General features: G+C 45.8%; 2 protein-coding genes across 3 annotated transcripts; one reads left to right on the top strand and one right to left on the bottom strand.

The window, feature by feature from the left end:
* Positions 1-1,627: 1,627 nt before the first annotated feature.
* GET1 (guided entry of tail-anchored proteins factor 1) lies at positions 1,628-9,620 on the bottom strand. Its single transcript, XM_086481676.1, has 5 exons — positions 9,531-9,620; positions 5,804-5,969; positions 4,346-4,413; positions 3,389-3,503; positions 1,628-1,701 (listed from the first exon to the last, which is right to left on the bottom strand). Exons 1-5 carry the CDS (start codon positions 9,618-9,620, stop codon positions 1,628-1,630), a joined length of 513 nt encoding a protein of 170 aa, XP_086337802.1.
* Positions 9,621-10,207: 587 nt separating this feature from the next.
* On the top strand, positions 10,208-17,500 carry HMGN1 (high mobility group nucleosome binding domain 1). 2 transcript variants are annotated; one of them, XM_086481711.1, is made up of 6 exons: positions 10,208-10,228; positions 10,678-10,710; positions 10,832-10,861; positions 10,957-11,007; positions 14,062-14,193; positions 16,746-17,500. In XM_086481711.1, the coding sequence occupies exons 1-6, from the start codon at positions 10,214-10,216 to the stop codon at positions 16,791-16,793; spliced, it is 309 nt and encodes a 102-aa protein (XP_086337837.1). In that variant the 5' UTR covers positions 10,208-10,213; the 3' UTR covers positions 16,794-17,500. The 2 variants fall into 2 exon arrangements, with proteins under 2 accessions (XP_086337837.1, XP_086337845.1); XM_086481719.1 differs by having other exon boundaries at positions 10,214-10,232; positions 10,676-10,710.
* Positions 17,501-18,402: the final 902 nt, after the last annotated feature.

Genomic DNA, 18,402 nt, shown 5'->3' on the forward strand with positions numbered 1-18,402 from the left:
TTGTTTTTTTTGTAGGAAAACTGTAACATTGAATTGATTAGAAAACTTGAGATGGGTTGAAAAGCTTTATTTCGTTAATAAAACCCACAATTATACGTAACATTCAATCACATTTTTTTCTTGAGGATACTTAATGCATCTATTTCATGTTGGCTAAATGTAATCCCTAATGTAAACCAAATTTTTTTTCTTTAAATTAACATTTAAAAAAACCCAACAAACATTTCATGCATATATACACACAATTTATCATGACCTTTTGAACTGATTTCTAAATGCAGTGCTAATTATGGAGGGGCCCTAGGCCCTTCCTTCCTGCAGGAAGGCAAAGGACCTGAAATAACATACCAGATGCATTCCACTGGACAGAGTCAGAAGCTGAACCAGAACTGCCAAAGCCCAGCAGCAGAGGGGAAGGTGTCCCCTAGAGCTTTGCTCAGGCTCACGTCAGAAAAAAAAGGAGGTGTGGAGCAAGACCTCTATAAACCCACCCATTTGTTTCACGAGGCAGCAACAGCAGAGTTGCAGATCACTGTAGCGTGGAAGGTAACGCAACTTTGTCACTGTTCTACAGGCACAGCACTAGGAAGAATTCTGTCCTCCTCTTAAATTCAAAATATTGTGGCTCTGTCCTGTACCTGGACACAGCAAGAAGGATTTACTCCAAAACAGAAAATTGTTTTCCCTCCTCCTGCTTGCTACCATTCTGTTGCTGCTTTAGACATTAAATCACTCATCTGCCTTTTTATGTTTACGTAGCTGTTTCAGGCGATGCTGGACTGTCATTAATGTCTGCTAAACCCCTTAGAAACGTAGTCCCCTGAAGGAACAGCACTGTCTTCTACTCTCCTTTTATTAACATGGAGCTTGAGAAGGCTGGCCAGACCTTTCCTCCCAACACATGGAAGGAAATAGTTTCAGTGATCCTCCCTCAGTTTGGGAAGCAGAAAAAATGTCACAGAAGGAAAGGTCAGTTATTAATAAAAGTAGGACAAAATTCAAGCGTTCAATGAATTTTAGAAGTCAGGGAGGAAAAAGTATCCAGCCATCCTGTATTTGGCAACTGAGTGAGTCTCTTAAGGGATAAAAAGTTCATTCTGCGTATGTGTCAATGATGCATTTCCTCAGCCCAAGAATACACCAATTCTAGTGTGAAAAATAACAAGGAGGAAACTAATCCTGTTTTACCCAAACCGCCTCCCTCTATCCTGCAGTACCACTTGTCACCAAATATAATCCCACCTTTGGGTGAAACTACCATAGTATACAGCAGAGAAACAGCAAAGCTCCCAAATTAACTCCTAGTACCAGTGCATCTCCAACTCAAAACCACAAATCCAACACTTTTAGATTTTGGTTAATATATGCCATAACAAAGTCTGACAGTTCTGCCATGAATCAGTGTTCATACTTGTCGAAATAGACACAAAATGACCACCAAACTGAAAAACAAACTGAAGAAAGATAAAAGAAATCAAAAAGAATGCTGACTGATATCCAAACAAAGGAACAAAGATTATCTCAGACCTAGTCTCACGAAAGACAACTGCTCCTTCTTTTGCTTTATTAATTTAAAACAGTGACAGTGAAAATGCAGTCGAGGAGACCATGGATTACTGGGATTCCTTCAGCTGAATGGGTGTAGCATGATAGCTACAACTTTATTACAAACCACAAGCCAACATGTAATTCCAACACCACCTGAAAGAGATATAAAACACGATTTAAGTCACGGCATCAACAATCCTGAAGCACACATGCATCTGAAAAAGACTTTGGAAGTGCAAAAAATGAAACTTAAAAGAGTTATGAGGTGAACAGGAACAGAGCATCTCTTCAAGGGATGGCAGCTAACTCCCTGTCAGCCCTGAGAAAACCGGAAGATCTTCTGGGGAAAACAGTACCAAATATCATGAATATGAGCCAAAGTGTGGGATGCACAAGCCACAGCTACAAACGTTTGCTATGTACCTAACAAAAAGTGTCTACACTGCTGAAGTTAAAGGCTTGGCAAGTAGCAGAATACTTTGCTAGAACTCAAATTCAAGATTTGAGAGAGGTAAAAAGTAATTTTCCTCCGAAATTTAAATCAGTCTTTTAAAAAGTATTAAACCCATACTTGCCTCCTTTCCCCTTGCTCCCCATAGAAAAACACTACAGAGACCTTCGCTGCCGACCCAGGTGCCTTGCACTGCTGTGTTAAAGGGTCCTGGCATTCCCACCAGCAGCACAGACATTTGTACTGGTATGGTGGGACAGAGGGCGTGCCCTGACTGCAACACACAGCACATCTGTATCGCAGGCTACATGGAATCACGCTACGCAGTATCACGGAATACATAGCTATTCATAGCACGCACGTCTAAAAATTACCAAAAAGGTAGTTTCTTCACATTTTTGTATTTATCACCTAGAATTCAAAAGCAATCTCTTTACTGTGATTGTCGGCCAACACATAAAAGGAGATTTGAAGGCAGACATGGATGTGAACCTTTTAAAATCCCTTCAAATGCTATTTAAATAAATATCTTCCAAGGACTATTCCCCTACCCTGTGCTGAAGCAGACTCTTCTCTTGCCCAGTAAGCATGCTGGATACAAATCATTCCCTAAACAGCTATTAAAGATACAACAACATACAGTTCCAACAGCATATTTTGGAATTCCTTCTAAGGCAGTTAGGACTTACAAGCCTAATATAAAAGTTCCAGCAGCAGCATTTTAGCTTGAACACGAATTTCCACACTACACTGTCCTGTCATTCTGTCTGTCTGCTTATCCCGTAAGCACAGAGTCAGTACACTTTTCCCTCAGAAACAGATGTCTACAACCTACGATATCGTTCTGGTCATTAATTTGTTAAACTGACCGAAAGAAAAGGATTTAAGTAGGTAAAAATGCAACAGAAGCGTGATAGGAAAAAGGGTGGGAACAGACAAGACAAAACGCCAAGAGAACGCATACCTAAATCACTCGGAGGTACACGACTATGAAACCCCAGCAATTTATAAGAAGCACATGTAAGCAACACAGACCTATGAAGTATTTGCCCATTTTTAAACTCAATTCTATTATTTCAGTGGACTCAATATAAAAATATTTCTGATTTGAAATCTTCTCCAGGGTCTATTCCATATAGATAAAGGTAAAACTGCTCTGTTTGAGAAGAGATAAAAATGACAAATAGCCCATTTCATTGTCAGTTAAATAAACAAGAATTGAATACACAGGACACAGCTCATCAAACGTTTGAAACTCCTCCCTGTGTTATGGGAGTTAGAAGAAACGTACAGAAAAAGTGGTTTTAATCTGCGTATGCTCTTTGTCACCACACTGTCAGCATCCGCATGGGCTCGGGAAACGTGTTTTTTCCAGCGTGCAGTCCTTACCTGCCACCCCCGTAGGAAAGGCTACCAAGCGCTCCAGCGGAGCAAGCCATTTGCTTGGCAGCACTGTAACTGGCTCAGAATAGTACTTCCAAATCAGAGAGATCATCAAGGCAGCCTAGAATTGAAATTTTTATTGGCTTGGATAATAATACACATCAAAGTACATTTCCACTGCTATTTTGAAACAGCATATAACAGATCCTAATTAAAGGGAATAGTTTCTTTCTTACTTTACATCGTTCTTAAGCAAGTTCAAATATTTTCAAACTCAGTATGACCTGAAGTTTATACACAGTATTAAGAGGTAGCAGCGAATCTTTGGAAAACACTGCTTTCCTTTGAGACCCTGGTTCCAACCTAGCATAGACAAACACAGTAACAGTAATTGTTAAACTTTTAGCCATAATCCTTGCCTGCTAGGAATCCAACTCTCTTTAACATTACCCTAAGGACATCGTCAGGCTGACCACTTTCATCCTAATTAGCAGACAATTCTTTGGCATCAAGTCTGAACTACAGAGACAATCTGAGGAGGCACTGTGGGGAAATGTGTGGCAGCTGCAAGTGGAGATTCGCACCCTTGGCAAAAGCATATTTTGTTTTCAAAAACGTAAGTAAAACACATTTGCATGCGTCGGAACTTTCCTGGGTCCAGTGCCATATATAAATGAAAAAACACCAGTGATTAAAGAGCTAAGACAAACTCCTATCTTGTCATCTCAAAACCAGAAACACAGAGCTAAAATGAAACTCGAAACTCCTTCCATCCACAACTGCCAGACCTTATCAGCAACATCTCTCCCTTCCGTTTCAAGAAACTCTTTGGGTTTGGCATGCACTGTGTCACTGGAATGTCAAACACCTGTGTGGCTGATCATCAGCCAATAAATGCAGGACAGAATTGTAACACCACTAAGGAGTTGGTTTAGTAATTCGTATTCAAAATCAAATACTTACTTGTAGGATGTAGAATACAATATTTATAACCCACTTTATTTTGGCTAATTGGGCAGTTCGTGCTTTCACTGTTAAAAGAAAAAAAAATTTATTCTGCATTATTTATAACAGTGAATTACACTTACATAAAACTAGTAATTTATTAATATTTCACTCTTCAAATGAGGACATCACGCTGTTTAAAAATCCCTTTCCAAATGACTCATAGCTATATTGAAAGTACCCTCCTGCAAGAAAGTGCTAGGTCCCTATCCCACTGTAATTTCTTGTTAATGCCACTATGAAAGGTTGCAGAACACTGATATCCCAGACAGACAAATGTCACACCTAACCCAGAACACTGTAACCAAATGAGAACAGTCACTGTGGTTACTAATTGAAGAACCTGCTCTAGATGAAGCCTAAAGTAAATTTTTCCCTTTCCTAAAAGCCTTTAGCAGATGTGTTTTCTGCTTTACTTCATTCAGGGACCCAGTGCAGACTATTCCTTCACTGAACGAGTCTTGGTCTGGTTCAGTATTAAAGCTTCCCGTGCCCGTTTGTCTGCTGCAGCAGTGCCTCAGACCAATATAAAGAAGGCCAGTGAAGACGGCACACTGCCAAACATAACGGTGGCCTCGTTTTCTAAAACAACGCTGTTGGTTGCTATGTAAACTACTCGAATCTAGTTGAATTGAAATTACTGGGTTAAGAATCATACTACTGAAAGCAACCCAAAACTGCCAGTTGTAAATATTGCCCTTTCTCCAAGCAAGGAGCCTATAAACATCCATCCGTCCTGCACAGAGGAGGCAGGCGAAGCAAGCAGCCCCCTGTCTGTTAGGATCAGTCAGTGAGTTTGGGCAAAGACAAGAGCAAAATCTCCGGTGCCAATGTTTTACGTGTACCTTCTGCCACGAGATGACGGACCGGGCTACCACAAAACCCTCACTGAGGCAAAGCACTACGGCTTTACCGCAAAAGCTGCTGGGCAAGATCAAACGGGACCGCGAAATGACAGGGCAGCTCCCCTCGGGTCACCTTACGGATCAGCGCTTTCTCTCTAGCGTTTCGTAGGGCACCGACCAAACAGCCCCAGCCGAGCAATGCGTTCTTTTGCAGGGCAGGTACGCAGCAGAGGGCTTCCTCGACTTCCTCAAAAACATGAATTCAGTGATGAGCATCACCGAGAAAGAGTAAATAGCTCCACAGCAAAGCCCAGGAAATTCCTTCTAAGAACAATTTTATATCTACATCGTCCCTTATCAGGGTGTGCAGAACTATGCACAACTGAAAGACAAAAGCAAGCCCTCCAAAAAGTTTAAAGGAAAAGAAAAAAGACAGACAAAAAGACAGGAACATTGGAAATGGATAAGAGGGGTAGGAAAAAAGCTGAAGGAGAAACACACTTAACATCAAAAACACTCTTCACAAAAGGTTTTTCAGAAACTAGAAAAGGGAGTAAACATTGCACCCTACCATGAGTTTTAAGCTTGTCAGTCATTTTGTTAATCTTTCTTTCCAGACGGGCATATCGGGCAAACTCATCCATCATGCTAATGGTTGAGAGTTCTTGCTTCATGTTCTGAATTTCAGCTCTCATTTGGGATTCCTGCTCTGCATCCTTTTGTAGCAACCTGGATATCTAAGAGGTAAAGGAACAGTATCAGTTATTTATCCCGAATTCCACTGATTTGCTTTAGTATGTACAAAGTATGATCTCCTGCTCACATACTCAAAAGCCTCCCATAAAAAAGGTCCTTTCATCAAGACACTGGAAAACCTTGGCTTAACACCTGCCCCGTGTTCTAAAGGCCAGAGCATTTCTACCCATTGTTCGGACCGAAGCAAACCAAAAAGGGTTTTACCGTCCCGCCGGGCGGCGATTTTCAACTTTCCTCACTACAGTTAACTGCCTTTCCCTTCCTCTCCTCATCTCCCCACTCTCGACGCTGCTGCCTTCTGAGACCGTTCGAACCTCCCAGGCCCTGCCCTGCCCTGCCCGGCCTGCCGCTGCACCCCGAGCAGAACTGCTGCCCTCCCTCCTCGCAACTCTCACCACGCGCTGCCTGGATGACAAGCGCCTGGTACACGCAGCAGAGGGAGGACCGGGGAAGCGCTCCTGTCCACCACCGCTCTTCCCAGCTGCTCCAGCAAGGCCCCGCACTCGTTCATCAGTCCCACTTCCAGCTCCAGCAGCCTCAGCAAGGGTCTAAACTAATTAATGTGGAAACTTTATCCACTGAAGCCCAATTTTAGACCTCACCAGTAACGCACGGCTCACCCATCGGGAATCACTCCTCTAGATGACGTTTGCCTAGCCAGGGCCGTTAGAAACACGAATTGGCATACTGGCCGAGAGCTGTGATCCCTCAGGCGCAGATCCTACCACGGCCTCGAAACCAGAAACACAAATCTGTATTAGTTATTTTTCTTACGTCTCACCCACACGTTCAAACGTGGTTTTCTTATAACGTGTTATTGGTTTCTTGGTGTTACAGAAGAGTCCGGGGAGACCCTCCGCCAAGTCGTGAGGTTCAGACTGGACCCCCTTGCTTTTTAAACTTCCCCTCAGAGAGGGGGTGGGAACTAGATGATCTTTAAGGTCCCTTTCTACCCAAACCATTCTGTGATTCTGTGAGTCTGGGGAATGGCTGGATGCAGTCTTAGCCCCCAACTGCAAAGAAGAGTTTGGACCCTCTGTTCTGCCACGGAGGTGGTTTATTTCAGCTTGAGCTGGGACTCCGAACAAAGAAATCCCGGGGCAATTTAGCCTCTTACAATCTAAGTTCCCCTCCCCTCACACGACAGTGCAGACCAATAACAACATTTGGGTCTGGGGTCCTTTCATTCTTCATTGGATGGTTTTTCTGTCTCCAGTTTTCCTTATCTTGAGGATGCAGCTCCTGCTGAGAATACGGGCACCTTATTTCCCACAGGATGCAGTTACTGCTGAGAAGGAGGCTACCTTATTTTTCCCAGGATGTAGCTGCCTTGAGGCCTCCCTTCACATGTTAAGTAGAAGTTCAGCAAAGTTCACCATGTGGGGCCTAAGGCTTCAGTAAATCTAGGTACTCAGCTCAGCAGGTTATGCGATCCATTCCGTGTAAAGCTTGAGTTAAACAACTGAGTTAACTTCCTTAACACATGCCCATCAAAATAAAATGAGTTTCAATTCAGCCTAAATTTAAGCAATTACACAGTTAATTCTAATATTCCACAAGTAAACTATTTTAATCACCAACGCTTGGCTAAAATTATTTCCTACTGACAAAAACGTGAAAAGGTAATAACCATGCGTTGCGTTAGCAAACGCTTTCTCCCCTTCTTTTACTTTCCTGCTTTCTTTTCAAGAGGCACCACCTGCTTGTTGGTTCACGAACTCCTTTTACCATAGAAATGAACATACAAAGAACATAAAATCTTTTCTCGTTGTTCCTGAGCAAATCTTTCTAGCTGTCTCACGACACACGTAATTTTTTTCCCCAGAAACGATGTTCTCAGCACTGCAGCCAATGAGAACATCACACCGCTTTCTGTCACGAACCACAGGAGAAAGTTTAGCAGCAATTTTCATTGGTCATCTATAGTAATGCTGAGTTCAGCTTCCCAAATCGCTAGGAGTAATTTATGTTTTACGTGCACATACAGCCCACAAAGCCAATCACATCCTCGGCTGCATCAAAAGAAGGGTGGCCAGCAGGTCAAGGGAAGGGATTCTCCCCCTCTACTCTGCTCTGACGAGACCCCACCTGCAGTGCTGTGTCCAGCTCTGGGGCCTTCAGCACAAGACAGACAAGGACCTGCTCGAGCAGGTCCAGAGGAGGGCCGCTAAGATGACCAGGGGGCTGGAGCACCTCCCCTGTGAGGACAGGCTGAGAGAGTTGGGGTTGTTCAGCCCGGAGAAGGGGAGGCTCCGGGGAGGCCTTATAGCGTCCTTCCAGTGCTTAAAGGGGGCCTGCAGGAAAGGTGGGGAGGGACTCTTGGTCAGGGAGTGTGGTGATAGGATGAGGGGTAACAATTTCAAACTGAAAGAGGGGAGATTTGGATTAGATATGGGGAAAAAATTCTGTTCTGTGAGGGTGGTGAGACACTGGCACAGGTTGCCCAGAGAAGCCGTGGCTGCCCCCTCCCCGGCAGTGTTCAAGGCCAGGCATGATGGGGCTTGGAGCAACCTGGTCTGGTGGGAGGTGTCCCTGCCCATGGCAGGGGGGTTGGAACAAGATGGTCTTTAAGGTCCCTCCCAACCCAAACCATTCTGTGTTTCTATCCATTATTGAACAGTGTGCGCTGATGTGTGTGACAGTGAAGCTAGTGACACGGAAGAGCAGGACAAAGGGTGTTCCAGCACGCTTGCTCACACGTAGCGTTTCCTTAGCAGCCACGGGGTTTATCGGTCCGTGGTTCCGTTACCCACACTTCCACAGAGACGCTTAAGACCAGAGCGGGGGCACCCTGATTAGTGACTGCGACTTAAGGCTTCCTCCTAGGACGCCTAACTCCTCAGTCTCCGTGTCCGCTGTCCTCCCTCCCCACCACGGAGGTGTCACTCCGGTGAGGACGTGGAAGACTGAGCGAAGCCCTCCTTCATGTTCCCTGCAACGTCGCCAGGGCGGGAGCCTCAGGACCGTCGCTGAAGACACTTGATAACTCATTACCCACAACTTTGATTCAAAGACCCGCTTAACCGGGGCTGCCGCAGCCGCCCACGCTCACGGGTCTCACAACCTCCAGTTCTTCCCAGCGCCAGCCCCTCCAGCGAGGCCCAGGACCGGGCCCTGTCCGTCACAGCTGGGGACGAGACGCGTTACGGGAGCGGCCGGGCACCGGCGGCTCTCCCGACCGACACCGCTCCCTTCCACTCCCGCTTCACCTCACCCCCCAGCGGCCAGGCGGGGGCGACCCCACCTCCGCAAAACACCGGGCGGTGCGCAAGGGCCGCCGTGAGGCCCTGCCCCGCGGCCTCACCCCCGCCGCGGCCACCCGAGGGCCCGGCGCCTCCCCCACTCCTCGCCACCGCTTTGTCTCGGCGGACGGCGGCAGAGCCCGGGCGGGCAAGGGCGAGGGCCTGCCCGCAGCCCCGCTACCAGCGCAGAGGGTTTAGCCCCGATTCAGCAAGTCCCGTCGCCGCTGCCGGCCCCCCCTTCCCCGGGCCGGCACGGGGGGGGGGGGGGGGGGGCGGGGCGGGCGCGGTGACGTCACTTACGATGGAGGAGCAGGAGGGCAGGAGGATCTTGAGAGCGTTGCAGAGGAAGACGGAGCACAGCACCAGCAGCCAGGCGCCGCTCTCCGCCATGCCGCGCGCCTCGGCGGCCACACCCACGCCCCCCCCCCGCCCCTAAGCACGCCTCCCGGGCGGGCGGCACCGCAGAGGGGCGGCGGCTCCCGCGCGCACGTGGGGCGGTGGGCGGGTGCCCGTGCGAGGGGAAACGGGGACAGGTGCGGCCACGTGACGGGGGCTGGCCAATCAAGGGGCCGCCTCTCCCTTCCCCCGGCAAGGGGAAGGGTGGGGGCGGGTGTTAGGTGAGAGATCCCGCCCCGCGGAGGCGCCCCTTGGGCGGGCGGGGCCGGCGGCTGCCGGAGCGCGGGGAGTGTGTGTGTGTGTGTCCCCCCCCCCGTCGCCGTCGCCCGCTCCCCTCCTCCCTCGCCCCCCCTCCAATCCGGCTGGATCCTGTTGCGGTGCCGCTGGCGCTGCTGGGATGGGGAGGGGGGGGGGCGGTTTCCCTGCGCAGCGAGGCTGGCTCGCAGGCAAGCGCAGCGGCTCGCCGTGAGGCGCGCAGCGGCTCGCCGTGAGGCACCCAGCGCACGCAGCAGCCGGGCGGGAGTCACCGCCGCCGCCGCAGCAGCTCCGGGGGTCGCGGCCGGGAGCCGCCGCCTCGCAGCCTCGCCATGCCGAAGAGAAAGGTGAAGCGGGAGGGAGGGAGCGGAGCCGCCGCCGGGGGAACCGTGCTGCCCGGGGCGGCCCCGCGCCGCCGGGACGAGCGGGTGTTGGGGGGAGGGCGGTCTGACCGCGCGGGGATGGGGCTCGGAGGGAAGCAGCCGCTCGGGCACTGGTGCGGCGGCCCCCAGCGCTCGCTGGCTGGCGCCGGCGCCTTCCCGTTGCCAGCCAGCTCCGTTACCCCCTGACGGGGGCCCTGCTGGGGGCGGGGGGGGGGGGGGGGGGCGGCGCAGGGCGCGGGCAGCCGGCGGTAGCGGCGGTGTCTGGAAGGTTCGGCGGGGGCTCGCCGGGCCCCTCGCCTCTCCGCCACTCGAAATCCGAAAGCGGCGGCGGGAAGAGGGCGGGCGGGAGGGCGGGTGGCGGCGTCATGTGCCCGCCCGCCGCCCCGCCTGACGCGCGCCGTTTGTGTTGGCAGGTGGCGGTGGCGGACGGGGAGGCCCCGGAGGAGGTAGGTGCCCAGGGCCGGGGCGGCGGGGAGGCCCCGGAGGAGGTAGGTACCCGCGGACGGGGCCTCCCGGGTTCTCCCCGCCCGCTCACGGCGTTTCTCTCTCTTTTTACCCTGGCTGTAGCCGAAGAGGCGATCGGCGCGGCTGTCCGCTGTAAGTGCCGGGGCGAGGGGCGGGGGTGTGTGTGTGTCCCTTTACCGAAAAGGGGATTACTGATAATCTCTCCCTGACTTGTTCTTTCTTCTCAGAAACCTGCTCCTGCCAAAGCAGAGCCGAAACCAAAAAAGTTAGCGGCGAAGGTGAGAGTCGCTGGGAAGAGGGGAGGGAGAGGAGGTGGTCGGGTTCGATGTGCAGGGGCCTGGCTGCATCCCGTTCCGTGTCGTCGATGCACGGTGTCTGAGCGGTTTTACTCTTCTTTGCATGTTCCTTGAGGGAATGCTCGTTTAGCCAGAGTATCGTTTCCAGATGCCGCTGTGTACGGGTACCTGCCACCACTGTTGGTATAGGTCCTTGATAAGCACGCAAGAGTGTTGCATAGAAATGTGGGCACTGATTTGTGGGTGTTAGGTGGTGTTTGGTGCTGCTGTTGGAATGTTGAAGCAGCAGTACATAGGACTGTAGTTCATCGCTGTAACAAAAGAGGGTAAAATACACTCACAGTTTAAAGCAGTGTGTTAGGACAGGAAAAAAAAGAATTACTTCGGCAGACACTGGAAAAGATCTTGAGTTTCCATTCATGTAGACCAGCTTTCAGGTCTTTGCGCGTATGTGTGAGTAAGTGTGGTTTAGTCTGATCTTTCGATTTTTCAGTGTAGCCTTCACAGTGCCAATAACTGAGGTGTAAAATTCGTTGTTTCTTGAGAGAAATAAAAGATGCTGTGTATCTGTTGGCTCGTTGGTCTATGTGTTTTTAAGTGTTCCTTTGTGATTGTGAACTTTTCTTTTTAATGTGTAGATCAAACACGTTTCAAATACATCAATATAGCAAAACATCTGCTTTGCAGACTTTTTGGTGTTTTCATTTTGTTAACCCTACTGAACAGTTACTTACCAGTAATGCACCTTCATTCCAATGGTTCGAATGTCAGCCTGTTCCCATTCTCGAATTTGTAAGCCTAAAGAATTTAGGGAAGCTTTCCAATTTTACTTCCGTTCTGATTCTCTTTTTTTTTTTTTTTCCGGTGTCTTTGTGTGGTGCATCTAATTCTTAATGCTGCTAGCTGATGCTGACTGACGTGCGTGATACTGACTTGCTGCCTATAACTACTTCACTTCTAGAAAGAAACTTTTCCACAGTACATAGCTGGGCACATGTTCATGTAAACCAAGAACATCACAAACAATGGTCATCTTAGAATATCAAGTAGAACACCTTGCATGAGGCCCCCATGGAATGCTGCTGTAACGTGAATACGTGAACAGTCTTTTTTTTTAAAATCGCTATTACCATGGATGATTCAAATAAATGTATAACTTGTTTTACGTTCAACCGTCTATGTCCTAAAACTCATGCTGTCACTAAAATCTTGTGTCATTTGGAAATTTTCTTATCGATCATGTAAAAATCTCTTGTTCTGATTGTGTTTTATTTCTCTGACTTGAGTGCTTTCTCATTTTAGCTATCTCTGGGCGGACTTTAAATGGTTTGCAGAAACATTTTGCTGTTATATACCAGTCAAATGATTTTTTTTTTCATTATTTTCTCTTTTCTGTATTTGATCCACTGAAAGATGCTTCTTTGCATCATTTGTAACTTTTTAAAACTTCACTGACAGTGGTTTTTTTTGGTTGGGAAAAGTTTTCTCATTATGTAGTTACTTGGTGGGTTTTTTAAAATAAATATTAATGAAGAAAAGTAATTTTTGGCAATCAAAACACAGAAGTCTGTGTGTTGTGAAATTGTTCATTACCTGGATTTGTAATTCTGAGTTTAGCCTTTATAACTTTTTTAAAGGACTTCTTTTCCTATTAGCATGTTTCAACTGTTTTCTTTGTGCTCTTGAGGATTTAAAAAATTACCTTCTCTGAAAACAGGAGCACAGAGTTTCTAAAGCTTTTATGGACATGGGCGATGTAGTTGCCTGACAAAAGATGCTTCAGCATTGATTTTTTTACCTTGCATCTGTTGCGTATGTAACATAACTCACTGCATCTTGTGTCCACTTAGAACTTTTGCTCAATAGTTGCAGTTGGTTGACAAAACTCTGTTTTTGTGAAGATAGTATTTTATGTGAGCATTCATGTAAAATAGGAAGTTAATTCAGAAAGCTATTAAAAAGTTACATGTGTGGAGTAAGGAAGTTGCATGTTTTTTGCAAGGAAGAATCCTTGGAGTGAAGATAGTATGGAACACTTCTGACCACATGGTTTCTAATAGTAAGCTGAGATACACGTTTCTACGGTACTTAAAATATGCAAAAATGAGACCTTTATTTCTTGGAGTAAATTTTAGGTCAGAGACAACCATTAGGACATAATTTGAAGAACATACTTATGAAATGCATACACTATTTTGAATGCAATTACACACATTTTAAGGTAGATCAGTGTAGTTGTTCTCTGCTTAGAGGTAGGTATAAAGGCATTATGTTCTCTTGCCATTTGTATTGTACCTGCCCAGAAAAAGTGTTATAGTTTGTCATTTATTGAAGATTTTTTTTTAGTATCGTAACTAATGTTTGACAGATAGTGTCAAAAACGCAAAAATGCGTTTATGTAATTCTGATTGATAGAAGTATTTTGTGAGTAGAGGGGATCAGCTGGAGGACAGGCAAGGTTTGTAGCAGTTGGCTGCTGTCAGGCATGTCTGGGAGGATGTTACATACAAATATGAAAGTAGCTCTTGAACAAGTGCTTCTTCCCTGCCCGTTCAGCAGCAATCATGTGGGTGCAGAGGATGTGACTGAGATAAAGGCGCTGGAAATGATACTTCCAGGTGATGCATTTATTTAGGTTAGGTTACCGAAATCGCCGCCTGTCGATAACAAGAGGGGACAGGAGTGTTTGAAGCACTTTGTATTTACAGAGTGGAAGGACTGCAGTGCTATTTTTTTTTTTGCACCATGAGGTTAAATCATATATTACAAGTTGCTCTGTTTAGCCACTGGAGTCTAGTTATCTCCTCAATCCGGTTGGACTCTCTCATTTTACTGACTATCTGAAATTGCCGTTGTTTGTCCATATATCGTTTGGAAAACTCTTTTGGCAGTTGAACTGTGTATTAGCTCCTTGATTGTTGGTAGTAGGTCTTGCGGGTTAGCAAGTCCATCTTGGTTTTGTCTGGGTTTTACTATTTTCAGAGTTTACCTGCTAGGTCATAGGAATTTACTTACTGGAAATTTATTTCATTGTAGGATAAATCTGAGGACAAGAAAGCTCAATCAAAGGGGAAAAAGGGGCCTAAAGGAAAACAGACAGAAGGGACAAACCAAGAACAGACAAAGGACAACTTGCCTGCAGAAAATGGGGAAGCTAAAAGTGAGGAGGTAAAGTTGTGTGTATTCTTTGGTGCAAAGCAGCTGGAAAACTTACTGTACTGGTTTATCCAAACGTCTGTCAGAGACATATGCAGTTCTTAAAATGGAATCTATTTCTGCCAGAAGAAAGACCTAGGCTGTTGAAACGTTACTAGATACACCTGGAAAATTGTCATTGCCCCCAAAAGACTTGCAGTTATGGCATAACAGTCCCCAAAATGAAGGAAAAAGGTGAGAATTTTATCGAAGTTCCGATACAGGATAATGTCCTTCAGAGAGGGGCTGTTTTCCCCATGGGTAGGTCTTGTTAAAATAATACATACAGGGTGTACAGAAGGGGATACTGCTCTGTGTGTGTTGGGGGTGGGGTGTCTGTGTTTGGAGGGTTGGGTCTGGGTTTTGGTCTGTCTTTGCTGTTACTGGAAGAGAGGTTCCATCTTGCTACAAAAGTTCTTTTTGACAAATGCAACATTCATTGTCTTGGGACTGGAAACAGTTTTCACTGAAAACCCAAAGTAGAAAGGATTTAACCAAAGTTGAGAGAACGTTTACAGGAGTCGTAGATAACAGACAGTGCTGGTAGAGGAACAGGTTGGTGCAGGGATGGAAGAGAAAGTGCCTGCACTCCTAAATAGTTGTTGCTGAAGAAATGAATGTCGCAAATCAGTCTTGGCTGTAATACTGTGCTAAAACAGCCGTGTTGCTAAAGTTTTTGGAGTCACTGATCATCTAACTTAAAACATCCTCCAGATTGTATTCTTTTTCTGGAATGTGGACATAATTTAGTTTTAAATTTAGGACAAAATCTGTAGGGAGCAGCAAGTGCCTCTTACTAGGGCAGGTGTTACCAATCGGGTGAAACACAAGTTTTCATGTGGTAACAGGCCTAGAATTAGTCTCAGTTTTCTGCAATATTGAATGCCTCACCTGTTTTAATGAGTTCAGTGGAGTTTGCTGATCAGACAGTCAGGTAAGTTGTTTTTTTAATTTAAATGTGTGATTCCTGCTTCCTGTCTGGTTGTTGCCTTGAAAAGTAATTTTTTTAAGATGGGGAAAAAAGTCTATCTGGATTCTATCCAAATGATCTGTCAGTGTGCAGGTAGATCTTCAAGTAAAGGGAAAGAGTCTTTGGTTTTCGTGTAGATAATGTGTTTTGGTGGGTGATGAAGGTACACGATGGTATTGAGTGTACAAGACAACTTACTTTGGTGTAACAGTTTTTCATTTGCAAGCGTACAGTGTGATCTTTCTGGAAAAGGTTGTGCTATAACTAGGAATTCTGTAGGTGGCTTAACTTTCTGTGTAGCTGTGGCTCTGCATTACTGTCACGTAATTTGGTTTTTTAACTTTCGCTGGTATTGCTGAAATACCACATGCACAAATTAAATTTGGCAATATTTCTCAACTGGGGTCTGTTTCGTACGCTAGTGCAGAGTTGGTGCAAGTTCACAAGGAACGGATGATGACTTCTGGGGCACGTCTTCATCCTGGTCTCGTGTTGGTCCCAGCAGCCAAAATTGCAGGTTAAATACAATACCTGAGTCTAGGAGAGGCAGAGGTGTAGTGTTGTCCTGTGGGACATTTTCAATCCGGACGACAGCGTCAGCGATGCCGTTGTTAGTCCATGGTCTGGTGAAAGGCCAGTGGCGACTTCTGGTGGCCCTTGCAGTGCCTGGGAATGGACGTGGCTTCTGTACTTTGTCCTTCAAAAGCTTCCCCCAGGTGGCAGTAAAGACTGAACGGGTGTTAGGGTTCCTGCCTGGGTACTGCTGCGGTTAATACATCTGTTCTGCTGGTGGTGCTGCAAAGCTTTGAATAATTGAGTATAATTTGCATGTTACTACATATGTTACGTTCCTTTTTTTTTTTTTAACCTGCATTGAAAATGCAGCGAATTTTCCGATCTAAAAGGAGTTGCAATTTGAATGAATTAAATTGTGTGAACTTGTTCTGAAGTTGAGGTACAGCATACAGAGACTGGACGTGAAAAGAGCATAGCTCTGCTGCACCAGTTCAGTTCCACCGAGTGTATTTTTACAAAATTATGTTGATAATGCAGTACCAGGTTTCTAAGTTTCAGTTGCTTTAAAACGTGGCGAGATTGGAGAATGCTAACAGCGCTGCCCTGAAATTTAAATGCGTGAAAGTGTCTTTCCTAAACACCCGATATGGAGGGATTCTAGCTTAGTAGGTTCAGAAGCCCCCTTTTCCTGCCCTAAAGGCAGTAATTGCTGAAATGGGCTTTGTATCAAGAAAAACCCTTTGCAGCGTGTACTGCATAGTAACAATAGCAACGTTCTGAAATTCATGCCGATGCCTCTGAGGAGATTAAAGACTTTTCAAGAAGGCTTGTTTTTAGTAGGTCATTATCCAAGAGAAATAAGCAGGTCGTGACAGCAATTTATTAAGACGGTAAAGCACGGTATGTAGAAACAAGCCATGGTTGTTCTGCACATCACGTTAGGCAAGTTGTGCGTTAAAAATACTGCGAACTAAGAGGCTGAGTCACCTGGAAACTTTTTGCATTGAAGTGTTCTGGTTTTTTTTTGTCTTCTTTTCAGACCCCAGCATCTGATGCAGCGGTAGAGAAAGAAGCTAAGTCTGAGTAACATCCGGTACCGAGTCTTTAACTGGTGGTCCTTATACCTTTCTTCTTGTACAATTCAGAGGAATATTTTTATCAACTATTTTGTAAATGCAAGTTTTTTAGTAGTTCTAGAAAACACATTTTTAAAAAGGAGAGAATCCCAACTCAACCCATTTTTTTACATATTTAGATAAGTGTAAATGCTTTTTTAAGTGGTAAAATCACGTACTGGTTGTCTGTTTTCTATGAAACCAGAAATTAATGGCACATGACATTAAGGAGAGGGCTTTGAAGCCTTGATTAGGCTTTGCGTTCCATAGATTGTGAGGGACAGTTTTTCTATTCTATTCAATGAACCATAACACAGGACAGACTTCGGAATTCATAATGATACGTTGAGAATGTCTTAACATTTTAGTTACTTACCTTTATCTATGGTTGTACCATCAGTAGAATTGCTTATCTAATAAAACTGCCTCCTAGTGTTGGATTTCTTGCTGAGTGATGTATATCTGTGACAAAAGTTATTTTTGGTAGTTGCAGCTTTATTTTTTCCAACAACTTTGTAGCTGTGATGTGAAAGATTGGAAACTTTATTGTATCTTTAAATACTGATGAAGTAAAAGTTTCTGCTTGGCAGACATAACTTATACTGGAACTTTGCATCCAGTTTTAAAGGACATCTTGTCTACAAAGATCAAACGAAAAATATTCAAAATAGTCTTAGGGGAAAAAAAAAAAAAACAGAATTACAGTTTTTAGATTAAAAAAACCTATGTGAATAAAAACAATTGTAAAATTGTTCATAGTGTCTGTGATCACCAAACAAAAACCAAATAAATCTTGATTATGAAAGGCTGTTTCTGTAGCTCCTGCATTGACTATGACAGCTCACAATCGAAGTGGTGTAGTGTTTGATTCTTAACCACGTTCTTAATATTGTTAAAAATGTGCCTTTCAGGAGACAGGTGGTAGTGCAGGGAGTGAGTAACAAGTAGAAAACTGTAGTTGCAGTTCTAACGTGGACTTCCAGTTTGAAACCTGAGAGCCTGCCTGGTGCTGCTTCCATTACCTTAAAAAAAAAAAAAAAATCAGTCAATAATTAGTAAGTGTCAGATGTTTTCATCTGTTTGGCACCCACGTGTTTGCATGTGCACTCTGGTGTGAACAACTGCCTTGATGAGGACTCACAAAGCGGCCCTCCTGAATGGCGACTGATCGGGGGGTCATGCTGTTGTGTTGGAACCGTATTGGAATGCCCCCAAATCCTGCCTTAAAACCAATCCAGCTTCAGATGCCTGGGGAAAAATGAACCGAGGCTGTGAGCCTCCCCAGGTCGCTGAGTTTATGTAGTGGAACCCGTAGAGGATGAGCCGTGGAGCAGCCTGGGTGGGGGCAGGGAGGGGGAGCACAAGAAAACTTCCCTTTTGGTGGTGAGCTGTTGGGTGAGCTTGCTGTGCTGGTAGCAAGAGCACCCACTAGGTGAGGTGGCAGCTTGACAGAGCATCGTTTCAAATCAAGCGTACCTGTGCTGACAGCGAATTCACGTAGTACAAAACTGTCCCGATTCTTTGTTGCTGTATTTCAGAAAATTAAATCAGTCTTGCTGAAGATGTAACAGCCTTTCATCA

The sequence above is a fragment of the Leptosomus discolor genome, chromosome 1, assembly GCF_034619465.1.
Source record: "Leptosomus discolor isolate bLepDis1 chromosome 1, bLepDis1.hap2, whole genome shotgun sequence".
Lineage (NCBI taxonomy): Eukaryota > Metazoa > Chordata > Aves > Leptosomiformes > Leptosomidae > Leptosomus > Leptosomus discolor.